Source organism: Pseudopodoces humilis, chromosome 1, assembly GCF_049639895.1.
Source record: "Pseudopodoces humilis isolate 2021_Gansu_Grassland_sample_001 chromosome 1, ASM4963989v1, whole genome shotgun sequence".
NCBI classification, from domain to species: Eukaryota; Metazoa; Chordata; class Aves; order Passeriformes; family Paridae; genus Pseudopodoces; species Pseudopodoces humilis.
The window spans coordinates 86,731,467-86,744,851 of record NC_142200.1 but is presented as its reverse complement, the minus strand read 5'-3'; the positions used below and the strand labels follow the sequence as shown (position 1 = coordinate 86,744,851).

Sequence of the window (13,385 nt, the reverse complement as noted above, 5' to 3'; positions counted from 1 at the left end):
TTCAGCCAAGCAGCTTGGGAGCCCAGGTCACTGTACATGTTTTCCTCCCATGCCTTTCCACAGGGGCCTTCTCCACCCTCACAATTTTCATTTGGAAGTAGAGGCGCTCCTGTCAGCAGGCAGATGCCACAGGCTGATGTCCCTGCCTCCTGCTGCCCTGGACCTTTCAGCTTACCAGCCCCCTGGTGCCCCTAATATGGCTTGAAAGGGCACCCTCCCAGTGCAGCCTTCCCCAGATGCGGCAGCTGGGATAGAAAAATATTTTAGTGATTTTTTCCTTGGCTCTGAATAAGCCTTTCTTTTTCTTCCCTCCAGCACCAACCCCCACCTCCATCCCCTCCCCCCCCCGAAGTTTGGGAACTACAAATGCAAATATTTATTCAAAAGAAAAACTATAATACTAAAAGCACATCCAACTGACATTAAGGGCAGCACAGCGGTACAGCTGGGTACAGTTAACACTGAGGGCTGAAAAAAACCCTACACCTCAAACCCAGCTTCCCAACCACGAAAGATTAGAGAGTTGTTTTTAGAAGCAGTTGGGTTTTAAACTCTAAGGATTGCATTTCAGACTTTGAATAGCTTCACTTCAATCACGGATTTAATCAGGTGAGCAGAGCTGGTTAACAGCCTGCTGCAGCATAAACATTCGCTCTTCCAGGAGCACGCGGTAGCAAGAACGGAGGCGAGTCTCTCTATTCAAGCTTTCCATTTTCAAACCAGACATACCCAGTAGAAACCAGGGTGTGGTGGTTTATTTCAGATGAAGCTTTCCAGTCCCTGGCTCAGCCCAGGAGCAAATTTCTAGCATGAGATGTTTCAAAATGATTTGGTCATAATGAGGGAAAAAAAATGAGAATATACTTTTAGTGATTAACGGCTTTCATTAAAGCACCTGAAAACAAAACTTGATTGTTCTTCAATGGGAAATATATAGTTTGTTTAGAGGAAAAACATCTGTTTTTGACAGTGGAGTTATCTATTCACAACTGAGTGGGTAAAATGGTGCTATGTTCCAAATCCAGCTACAATTTACCCAAATCTGCTACCGGATAGGGGAGAAGGCAAGGGAGGCAGAGAAAACAGGAGTGGGAAGGAAGGCTGCAAGCAATCACAAGTTTAAGAAAACACAGGAGTGGATAAAAAGAGCTGCTTAACAAGCTACACCAAGCAGAACATGTTATGAATGTGTCCTCTCTCACACTACCCCCAAAAACTCACCTCAGCTCACTGGTCAGAGTCACCTGATTCACACTCTGCATGGAGCCCTGGCTGCTCTCCATCCAGGGCAGATACAGATGGCTCTACCTCCTCACTTGCCCAGCCTCAGCCTTTGCTCTCCTAAATGTCAACATACTAAATATCCCCTCTCCCTGGCTTTACACTTTTTCCTGTTTAACCCTCATCCCAAGATCCCCTGCCCTCTTTTCTTGTTATGTGTTTGCCTACTACATCTGCTTTATGGAAGCTATTTTAGCCCAACTTCAGGTAAGTCAAAAACCTTTAAGCAACCCTTAGCAGTGGCTTTCTGGATTGGGGAAAAAGATGCAGCAATACAGATGCACATAATCATGACCCATTCCCTACAGTTTGGGGCTCAGCATATGCCCTACACTGGACATACATCCAGTTACAGGTCTGAAAAGAGGAGGAATACACAGAGTCACAGGGTTTTGGCAGTGAGCTAGAGCTCACTAAGCTACCGAAGTTGGCTTCCACAACACATTCTCTGCAAAGCGTGGAAAGCAGCATCAGCCACCCCAGGCCAAGCATGCTCAGCTGTTTCAGCCCAAATTGCCACTCCAGGAGGTTTGCAGTGCATGACCCAACTGCCAAGAGGCAACAGGGGTTGTGTCCCTTCCTCCAGCCTTGCAGCAGGGAGCCAGGAGGGCCAAGAGCAAGCAGCCTGCACAGGGGAGGTGCTGCAAACAGCCCCAGGGCTGGCCTACAATGCCATGGCACAATGGGCAGGGATTGCTCACCAGAGGCCTTCAACATCTCTGAGAGTTTAGGGAGCTGCTCTGGGAGCTCCTGTAGGCTCATTGTGGGTTTAGCAAAATGGTGTCTATTTTTTCCCCTAAACATACCAATTCAGAAACACTAGCTTGGCACTTACGAGGCACTGCATTTAATCATACTGTAAACAATTTTGTCTAAAACAGAGATTCAAAAAAAGCTCAAACCCCTAGTTCTGCACTTAAAAATAACTCCCGGAGCTGCACAGTTAAAACAGCACAGCTAAGACAGCTTGTCTCTGTTGTGCGTTTGCACTGAATGCTGTCTGCCCAAGGACCCAAGTCTGACTTTCTGCAAGCACAGATGTTTCTCTTAAGGCTGGACACTGGCATGTGTGTAGCTGAAAAGGGTGAGAGAACAGCCTGACCCTAATGGTCTCCCTCCTACAGGTACTTATGCACCCACCCTAGATTTCCTATAATCTCTCCCACGTTAAGTGCTGGCAAAGAACATATAAATATTTACTGAGGTCGATCCATCTGAGAACACCCTCGCTGCTCCCAAGGTGCCAGTTTACCAAATTCCACACAGTAATTAATTGCTTCTCTGATTCAAAATAGCTTTGACAGAGGTCTTCAAGGCCAGCCCCTTCTTCTTGGTGTTTGACTTCGGTGATTTGTTCGGATAAAGCTGGTGTAAACTGATCACACAGTTAATAACAGCCCACTTCACATGAAAGTGATCTGCCTGGGTGGGAAGAAGGGGAGATGTCGGGCTGACGTGAACCTGCATGTGAAGGCACATCCAGAAATGCTGGCCATGCTGCTCCAGCCTGCATCCAAACACTGCACTGAAGGGAAAGCTATACTGAAGGGAAGATTGGCTGCCAGGTTCCAAAGTTTATTAACAAGGCCCTTGCCATCACAAAAGCATTTGGCCTCATTTTCCTCCAGTGCTTGTGCATGCTGCCCTTTGCAATATCTGGTTCCTGTACACATGGGGAAATCTGTCTGGTGCTGTGCACATCTGCTAGAAGGAAAGGCCACTTGAAGGGCATTTTTCATGGAGCACCTCACATCAGTCCAGAGGGCATTAAAGAGAAGGACCTGAAAAGGGACTTGGCTTGAGTTTCATTCAGAGCAGCAAGTGCAGTCCAAAGTCAGGCATTTAAATTCTCTCCATGAGGAGGGGCTGACAGGAAGGGATGTGCCTGGAGGCTGACTTGCAGAAGAGAAGGATTATTGCCACTGGACAAGGAGATAGCCCCATGCAGAACCCATAAGCCAACCACAGAGTTAGCTGAAGGGCAGAGGTTCACCACCTGTTGTGCTGGACAGTCCCATCTCTTTGGTCAGCTGGAGGGTCAGCACGAGTCTGAGAGCACGAGTTCAACCCACTGCAAGATTCAGCTGAGCCAGGGCCTGCAGGCCCTGCAGACAACATCAGAGAAACATCTACATGCTCCTCCACCACCGTGTTCCTCCATGTCCAGGGCCACACCTGGCATATGACTTTCTGCCTCAGCAGATAAATATACTCCTTTGACTTCCTGCTCATCCTCCTTCTGCAGAAGAACTGAGGCTTCAGGGATGCACTGGCACAGGACTCTATGTCAAAGCAGTCTATAACCACGGGGGTGGCCCAGCTCTGCTTTATATAAGCCAGTGATAATTACATGTTTATAATACATGGATGTAAGCATTCTTGGCAAAAAAATACAGACCCTTGAGAACCTTGTGCCACCAACACAGGCTCAGCACCTGAGCTCTTGGTACTGACTGCAGGAAAACTGCACATCAAAGGGAGAATGCTGGGGTCCCTTTGGGTCCCTTTGCCACACAGCAGCATGCTCTCACCTAACTCCCTGCCTCCCCAGGTCCAGTACTGGCCCAGCAGCACACTTCATGCACTCAAAACTGATTGAAATATCTGCCATATCCAGACAGTAAAGAGGGCTTTTTAAAATGTACTGCCCCGAAACAACTCACAGCATCTTTCAAGAAAGGGTTTCCTTTTTGCACTGAAAGAAGAAAACCTTGTGTATTGATTAACACAGAGGAAGGAAGTTGCAATCTACCAAAAAAAAACCCATCAACAGCAAACAACTACCTTGTTCTGCAGGACAGAAACTGCTCTCAAGTTCTGGTAGGCAGCAGAAATCCTAGCTTGGGGAAGAGCACAGAAAAAAATTGACAAGATGTGAGAAACGAGAGGAGATGCACAGGCAAGGAGAGGCACAGAAGTGAACTGAAGTATCCCAGTTCTACACCCACTTTGTGTCCAGATGCATCAGGGCACCCTCAGAAGGGCTAAGCAGCCTTCAGGATAATCGCTCGGCTTGCCTTCTGCTTCATCCTGGGGCAAACATTTTCTCAGCCCCACCATGCATTATGATTTTTTTATCCTCACAAGTTAAAAAAAATAAACCAAAAAACCCTTTGATCTGGTAATGCTGAAAATACTTCTTGTCATTGGTGCCTCTCGTGCTGTTAAATCAACCACTTCTTAAAGAGAACAGTCAGAGAGTGTCACACTTAGAAAGGAAAACAAGATGATGTAGTTTCCCTTTTCTAAACACAGAAACCAACCAAACATACATCTTAACTTTAAATTCCCCTCCTTTCCCCTGCCTTAAATCCACAGTCTCAACTATACCTTGTTGACTACTGCACTGCCAAATTCCAGGTTTTAAATTAAAGCTGGCCCTAAAAAAGCCCTCGAGACCAGAGACTGCCAGCTATTTTTTTCCCTTTTTGTCATTTTAGAATTTTATGACCTGATGTGTGGTGTAGTCAAGAAAGCAGCAAGGTACAAATGGCTCTTTTTGCCCAACATATCTGCTCCCTCTGAGGCTTTGAGTCACATCACCTGATTTAATAGTGTGAAAATTTTGTTTCAGCACTGTGAAGTTTGCAGAGCCACGGAGAGAAAGCTGGAGCTTATCCTGATTCCAAGTGACACTAGCACCACAAAACAGCAATGCAGCAAGTAGCTTTCCCAAAGCACCGTGAATGCATTAAAAAACTGGCTCTTGTGAAGGGAGCTGAACCTACCTAAGTGGGAGAGCTGCCTGCATAACAGCTGGGCTTACAACACCCAGCTGAATAAACTACCTGTGTCCTTGGCAAGCTCATCATGCAGGAAAGTAACTCAGTAAGCAGCTACGATGCCCAGCTTTAAAACTGCAGCATGGAAAGAGACCAGCACTGAAGGAGACCAGGACCAAAGCAGGACTCACAACTTAGATTAGATTAGATGATAACACAGATTAGATGGTAACTCCTCCAGAAATGCCACGCTGGCACTGGCCAGCCTCCCCTGGGGCTGCAAAACTGAGTTGTTCCTCCTGCCCTTAAAATCCACGAAGGGACATCTCACACTGAGCCGAGTCTGGCACTTGCATGGCATGGCATAGTGTAGTAGTTTAGAACCCACGCACAGGAGCCCACAGCCATGCTGCAGTGTGCACCACAAGGATATGCAAAGGCCGCTAGTGGCCAGCTGCTGCTGGCATGCGCTAACCCAGAGGGCAACTCCATCACCACAGTGGGCTGGAGCAATTGAGCTGAGTCAACACACAGCCGTGCACAAACCCTGGCTGCCAGCCCAGGAGGGCTCCCAACCTGGCTCTGCTCCCTGCAGCATGGAGCCACCTTGGGTGCAAGCATGGCTCACCCACAACCCAAGCATGCAAGAGCAGGGAACAGCCTACAGATTCCCACCAGCTAAGCATCAGCAATGCTGGCTCATCTCTCTCAGCTGTGTTTGGACATTGACTAAAAAAATACAGCTGCCTCTCTTCCATGGGGCATAGTCATTTCTAGACATGGGAAAAGCAGGGATCCTATTGGAAACGAAGGGGGCAGCATAAGCAAATTAATCAAGGAGCCTGGAATAGGCTGAAATGTTTGAGAAGAAAGAAGGTACTCAGTGAATGAAGGGCTTGTAGCACTTTGGTGATGGAAAACAGACAAGACTTAGAAGACAGAAGATTCTTAATTTTTGCCAAAATGCCATTATTTCTCTATTGCTCCAGCAGCCCACAACAGCACTCACGAGGCTTCTGTATAGTACCTGCAGCATGCAACCTCTCCACAGATATAACCTTTCTATCCAGAGATAGAGTCTTTTAAATACTTCACTTCACAGGTCATAATTCTTGACAAATACTGCACATAGCAAGCAACCTACAAGCACAAGTGTTGTGGTTAAAATACCTCACTGCATTGAATTCAATGAATGCAACTTCACACGTGGGTCTGGACTCCAGGCTGGATTCAAGAGGACTCCTGTAAGTTCCATTATGTGAGACCTCCTCTTCCACAACCTTGCAAATGTAACCTATTCCCCCAAGGAAGAGCATCCCACCTCACGGCCCCCTTCTTGCTTCTGCACTCCAAAGCAACCAGAGCCATCACAAGAAGTTATCCCAGCTTGTGCTGCATGATTACCTGTGTCCCATGGTTACCCATATTCCGTGATTACCTGTGACACTGGACACCCTGGAAACGTCCTGAGTCTGGGTGGAGCGGTTTCGGCTCTGCTGCCTGCGCCTGCTGGTCGCTGACCTAGTGGTGCGTAGGTGAACCTCGCTCACTTTGAAGAAGGCCACCATGAAAGGCTGCTTGTCATAAGGGCCATCTCGCCCTACCAGCCCTGCTTCTCTAGGGTTTACGCTGAAACCTTCAAGCCAAACAAAAAAAGGGAGTTTTAGAGAAACGGTGCAGCAGCCTGGTATCCCCATAGGCAGTGTGTCTTCTCTTCTTGCTCATACTCCTCTTTAAACACCAAACATTCCTTTCCTGCCACCACAACCTATGGACATTTTTATGACAGCACTCCACCCATGCTGGACAAGACTTCACTGCAGCATCTGATTCCTTGGTTCCCCTTAGGCATCTCTAGTCCCATTTTGGCAGTAAAGTTATATAGATAGATACATCAAACACTACACTCAGATGTGTCATGAAATGAGTCCTGCTGCCTGTGAAACACAAGAAGCAGACCTGGGATTAGGAGATGTCTTGGGACTGCAGAAGGCAAAAAGATGGTGTGCTTTTGCCAGGAGCACAGTGATGGGTTCTCAGCCCACTGGTGAGGTAGAGGTTGGCACTAACATTTCCTAGGGGAGAAGTGGACAGCCCCTCTAGTCTTACTTGACATCACAGGTGTACCAAACTCCAGCATGAAGCAGTAGAAAAAAAACAGGTTGGAGACTGGTTCCTATAGAATAGGAGACATTCCTATGGAATGCCACTGTCACCTTCTGCTCATCTAGAACCTCTCCACTGCTTATCTTCCAAAGCAATTCATGCTCTTTTGCATCTCTTCCACCTTTCAAAGTTTCTGTAGGCTGTGAAATGCTGTCATTGCTGCTGCTCCACAAAGAAACCATATAGTTTCTCCAGCAGCTCTCCCATGTCAGTTCTGATGAGATCTGAGCATCAACAGCTGCCACAGCAGCCAAGAGGGCTGCTATAAACCCACATGGGGAGGTAGACACCCATGTATCTGCCTTTTCTCTTCCTCTTATCCCTAAACCTCACCCCAGATGGCATCCCAGTTCCATGCCCCCTTCCACCCCCTACCCAGAAACTGGGGCCATACCCAAACCCACCTCCACCAGCTGCTCCTGGTACTGTCGAGAGAAACCTGACCTCACTTATGGGGAAAGACATGTCCATCACAGGAACACAGCCAGGACAGCCCACCACCTGTGCCCTCAGACATCTTGCTCGTGGTGCTGGCTACGGCTGCCTTACAAAGGCAGGGTGCTCACCCTGCCCCATTCCAGCTGAGTTCTGTTAGCATAACTTCTAGACAGCATCCATGAGACTGAGGGATGACTCGTGTTACCTGGCCCTTAACCTACCATCCTGGGTCACCACGCTCAGCTGCAGTCCCATGTTGTGCTGGGGGTTCATCACCCACATGTTGCTGGTGGCAGTGACATCAAACTCCAGCCAGCCCTCCTCCGACGCCCACACCGCCCGTGTGTCCAGCAGAAACAGGTCAGAGGCCCTGCAGAGAAGGGTAATGACAAGATTGTGAGGCTGGGGATTCTCTCTCCTGGCTTTTGCTGTTACAGAAACAAAATCTGAAATAGTTCTAAGTCATACTAAGGTCTAAAACAAAACAATGTTTCAAATTTGCCTGTTTGTATCCAGAGTTTTGCCATGAGACATGTGAATTTCCACACGTGAGATTCAGGATTATAAAGGTTTTCACCATTTTCTAAAATGGAGGAAAGCAATCCTAATCCTCAGGGCTGTCCATTTCTCCACCAGCAAGGGACTAGTAAGGCACTCTTCTTCCTGAAGAGCGTACTGCTAGCCCTGACATTACTTCATTCAGACATTTATTACATTCACAGCCCATGGAACCACCAGCATGAGCAGGCATTCAATGACTTTTGCCACAGGGGTGTCATGGTTTAAACTCACCATACACAAACACAAGCTTACCTCAACTGACCAAAATAAAGAGCCAAATAGACAACTGGCCAAGCATCAAAGAGTGAAGGGAAATGGACCTCTAAAGGCTTCTAAAAACATTTTTCTGAGGCTTATCAACAAGGATTGAACACCTTGTTCCAAGGCTGTCTTGCATCACCTTTACGGGCCTCGGCTTCAATTGCTTTTAAGTCAGTAACTTTTTTGCAGCACCAAGTACTCACCCAAATTCTATTCAATGAAATCAGCTGCAGAAGCACCCAGAGAAATCCCATGTACATTTTCTTACTGTATTAGAGATGTAACTTTCCTGTGCAAGAAAGCTACAATTCCTACCCTTTACCCTATCCTACTACAAAATGCATATCAGGTGTCAATCCCATCTTCATCTCTTTTTCCCCCTGCATTTTTTTTCTAACAATGTAAATGAGGAAACAGGGTACCTGTCTCTCTTACCCACCAAAGGTTAAGTTCAGAAAAAAAATTTTGATTGAGTTACATTTTATTTTTGGCCAACTGCTATGTCATACTGCCCAGCAGCTTGGTTTGCATGAGATCACACATGGAAAAACAAGCACTAAAGTGTACTAGAGCTCCTAGTGCAGCTATTTTTACAGCATGGAGGCTTTCTCCTACCTCACTGGTAGCTGCACACTGTGGTTGACTCAGCAGCCTTTCCCACAGGAGTCTTTGCCACCGTTCTTCCAGCAGGAAGAGGGCTCATGATCAACTCTGACCTTCACCTCCAACAGCAGCAAGTAGCTATGGCTGGTCAGCTGCTACATGTTTTGGAAACCTTAAGGTTGAGATTTGGGCTTTCCCAGGCAGTGTATATAAACTGCTGTGAAGTGTTACTTAAAGGCAATTGCAAACAGCAACTGCAGCTGTGACCACTCTTTCCCTCTCCAGTTTTAAGAGAGGGATGAATTTCTAGATCATTCCCGCCTCTGAATATGACTTAAACGTTGGGTTTCTCCAACTATATCTGAAAAGGGGTTTTCCTAGCACCTGTTCCAACCTTCCCTCTCACACCAGTTGCTTCCTGATCTCTGTCCTTTGTAACTGCTCTATCCCAGGAACTCTAAAAGCAAACCCTCCAGAATATTGAAACACACACATAGGAGAAGTCAGGTCTAAAAACACATGAAGAAGAGGTTGAAAGTTTACGTTCCCACTGCCTTGACCTTTGGGAAGGTACTTGGACATCAGAGATCCATAAAGCCAAAATGGTCCACATGGCATCATGCAGCCCATTCCCCTGAACTCCAGGCGGAATCACCTACATCTATGTTGTTCCTGAGAGATGTCTGCCTCACCTGATCTCTTATATCTCCAGCCTCAGGAACTCTCTCATCTTTCCAGGAAATTGAATGGGCTTCATGTGACTTTTCTTTCCCCCCACTATTATCTAACTTAAATGTCACAGCAATATCCCCTTCTTATTACAACAATATCTTCAGTCTCTCCTTAACAAGCCCTGTTTTATAGACTTTGATTTCTGTCACTGCTTTTTATTGATTCAGCTCAGATCATGGCTCACTGATGCTGAGTACAGTGGAAGGATAATCTTGACACATCTCACAGACTGTGCCTCTAATACACCTCAGAATGTGATTTTGGCTTCTTCACAAGATTCACACTGTTAACTCATGTTCACCTTGTGATCTACTATAATCCTTAAATTCATGCTGCTGAACTACAAAGGACACAGTCATTCCCTAGGGTGTATGTACATCAATGATTTTTCATGTCCAAATGCAATTGTTCTTTCCACCAAATCAGATTTCCCTCCACCCCACCTCACACTGAACCTAAATCCACAATTATTAGATTACTTAAAATACAGACTTGCCTTCCAATGGGTATCCCCCATTTTAGTGTCCTCCACAAACATAGTAAGAAAACTGCCTGACCAAAGAACAACTCTACCAAACATGAATGGGCCATTTTATCCCAGTCTGTCACTCTCCCTTTGCAAAGATTTTGATTCCTTTGTAAAATGAAGAAAAATGGAACATCAGGCTTTCCATTCCAGTTAAGTCTCTGCAAAAAGTCTCATACAGGACTGGTTTTCAATCAGCTCTGCTATTTAGATGACTTTTCCATTCTTTAAAAAACATTGTTTCATTCATTGGATGAAGCCAACGCTGAAGGTTCACCCCACAAGTATTTTAGGGCATAGTGGACATGTAGGCAACACATCTGAATACCTTTTCTTTAATCCCCTTTTCAATCAACATTTGTCGCCCAGGCCTCAGCAGGTTGCACAGAACTGTATATCATTACTAGTTTCCATTTTGGCATGAAGGTTTTGAAAAAATAGTCAGTCACCTATTTCTAAAGACAAAATTAAGGAGGGAGGGGGAGAAAAAAAGAAAAAATTTACTCACATTAAAAAACCTCCCAACTATTTAACTGTGTGTCTTTAACCACTCCTTTATATTTTTCAGAATAGAAATCTTTTATGTCCCTCCCCACTTAAGAAAATCACCTCAAATTTGGCCAAGCAGTAAGTACTTGAAAATTGCTGCCCACAAAGGCTCAACAGAGATTCAGCTCTTAGCAACAAAATCCTCTGGACTTTTCTCATGCAGGACACATACTTTCCCCTTCTTTCCCCCTCAGTAAAACAAATACCAAGAATCACCTGAGGAGAATCTGCTCTTTTCCTATAGACACGTGGCTAGGAGATACTCCTGCTACTCCTGCAAAAAAACAGCTGTATGATGTCTGATCTTTAAATGGAAACTGGGAAATCTCCCAGACTAGCTTCTGGTGAAAGGTAAATAGGAAGGAAGGTCAAAGGGAAAGAATATGTCATCTCAGCCCCTGGTCAAAGGGAAAGAACATCTCATTAGACAGGGAAAGGTGGAGGGTGTTTTGCAGTCATGGGGGGACACAGAGACCTGCAAGGACTAGATGGAGACACCTTGGATAAAAAGTCTGCAGAGAAAAAGGAGTTACAAAGATTTTCATCTGCACAAGAAGAATGAGGCTTTATAGCCATGTCCAAAAGAGAAATAGTTTAGGAAGCAGCCAAACACCATGCTGAAGAGCACTACACATAAGCAGATACAAGCCCACAGTTGAAGGAAAATTTAAGAGTGGACAAGAAAGAGAGAAACGGATCATATACTGAGCAAGTCACACAAAACAAAGTTTTGAATTTCTAGTCATTAAGTGACAACATTGATCCTGTGCAGTGAGGCAGGAAGTGGCCTTCCATGGGGAAGCAGCAACTGTGTATGTGGTCACAGTCATGGAAGGGTGTCTGAAGGCTTCAGGTTTTGAGAACAACAGAGGGAAGATGGAATCTGAGGGAAACAGGAAAGGAGTGTGAGGAAAAAGAAAAACTAGAAAAATAAAATAATAAATAAATTTATAAGCCAGCATCACTGAAGAGAAGGGAAGTAGTATCTGCTCTCAACATAGGCTGAAGAAAGCAGAGTCAGTCCAAAGGTTTCATGCCCAAACTACCCCAGATGTCAAGGACATCACAGCACCTCTGGCACCTCCACAGCACTTTAAAATTCAGTGCACAGAAGATAAATTTCATCACCAAAACAGGCAGCTTCTTACCATACTCTCTGTCTAAACCTGCCTCTGGGTTTTTCCACAGCTACTGCCACCTCATTGTCACTAATGTGCCTAACAGTCTCATCTTTATTTTCATCTTTATGGTGCTTGACCATCTGGATGAATCCAGTTTCTGATTTCCATAGGAAGGCTGCTGCAGGCATAATATGTATTAACCTTTTATTATTAAAGGGAACCAAGTGAATGGGAAAAACAGAGGTGATGAGCTGAAACAACTTTCCTGATACAGGAGACGATATTAAATAGGAAGATGCAAACTAGAGACTCCCAGCTTGAAACAGGAGGTCTTTGTTCCACATCAAGGCCCTGAAGTATGGCTCAAGTATCAAGAAATAAATGGGAATGTTTCCATGGCCTTCAGAAGACTTTGGAGAAAGACAGAGAAGCAAAGGTCAACAGAGCAATCACAAGTGGCTGCAATAAACAAAACAGAATACACAGTTTACTGGAGGAAATATGGCCTGTGTAATCCAGAAGGTAGGATTTAGCTCCAGTGTCCTCAGAGAGCAGATTTGTCAGATATAAATATCAAATATAGCTACTATTCTTAATGCTGGCATCCCAACCATGTGCTCAGGGCATTTATAGGAGAAACAGCTTGCATTTTACTTCGGTGCTTTTCCCCCTCTAAGATAAATATTTTGTTAACTGAAACCTCTGTGTAAACCTTTCAACAGAACATCTCTGGGTGTTAATTCTCTTTAATTGAACACTAATTAAATTAGAATTTAGTCAAATTAGTAACCAGGTCAAGTGGTTTCTCTTAGTTACTATACTTAGTGAAATGTTCACATTAAAATAATTTCTCTGTTCTGGATACACATTACAACATGGAACTTTGCTACAGGAAAAACACCAGAGCTATAAAAAGCTAAATTTAAAGAAGCATCTGTTAAACAAGTTTTTGTTTTTTTTACTTTCCCACCCTCCCTGGCCATCTTTCCCTGAACAGACAGAAGTTTTACCAGGAAGACAGTGAGAACAAACAGAAATCTCACCTTCAAAATGACCAAGTTAAAGGTCTCATATTTTAATTATATGTCTTGGAACAACGCTTTTGGCCCAACTTCAAAGCTTGCAATTACCCAGGTGTTTAAAGGATTGTTACGCATCAACAGCCATTTACCAAAGCATTAATTACTATAAGTCTCTAAAACTTTCCTCGGCTCAACCTTTTTGTTTACTTTTCTTCAAAGACAAGTTGACATAATAGTCTAGACTGCCTAGCAGCAGTTTTTCAAGAGGGAATTTTGCACACAAGTGTGTGGAATCTACATTTTAATTAATACACTTTCTAAATACTCTTCTGCATACCTCAGAAAGATCAGCGTCTTTATTTTGCGGTGACTTCAGCTCTCTGTAAAACTTTATACTGCGTAG

At 44.9% G+C, this 13,385-nt stretch overlaps 1 protein-coding gene across 1 annotated transcript in view; it reads right to left on the bottom strand.

Moving 5' to 3' along the window:
* Nucleotides 1-13,385, bottom strand: part of BMP6 (bone morphogenetic protein 6) — an 89,184-nt gene that overhangs the window by 6,356 nt on the left and 69,443 nt on the right. Inside the window, exons 3-4 of the mRNA XM_014254494.2 lie at nucleotides 7,829-7,977; nucleotides 6,442-6,639 (exon numbers count right to left, since the gene is read on the bottom strand). Of these exons, the coding sequence (XP_014109969.2) occupies nucleotides 6,442-6,639; nucleotides 7,829-7,977 (347 nt within the window). The remainder of the gene's footprint in view (nucleotides 1-6,441; nucleotides 6,640-7,828; nucleotides 7,978-13,385) is intronic.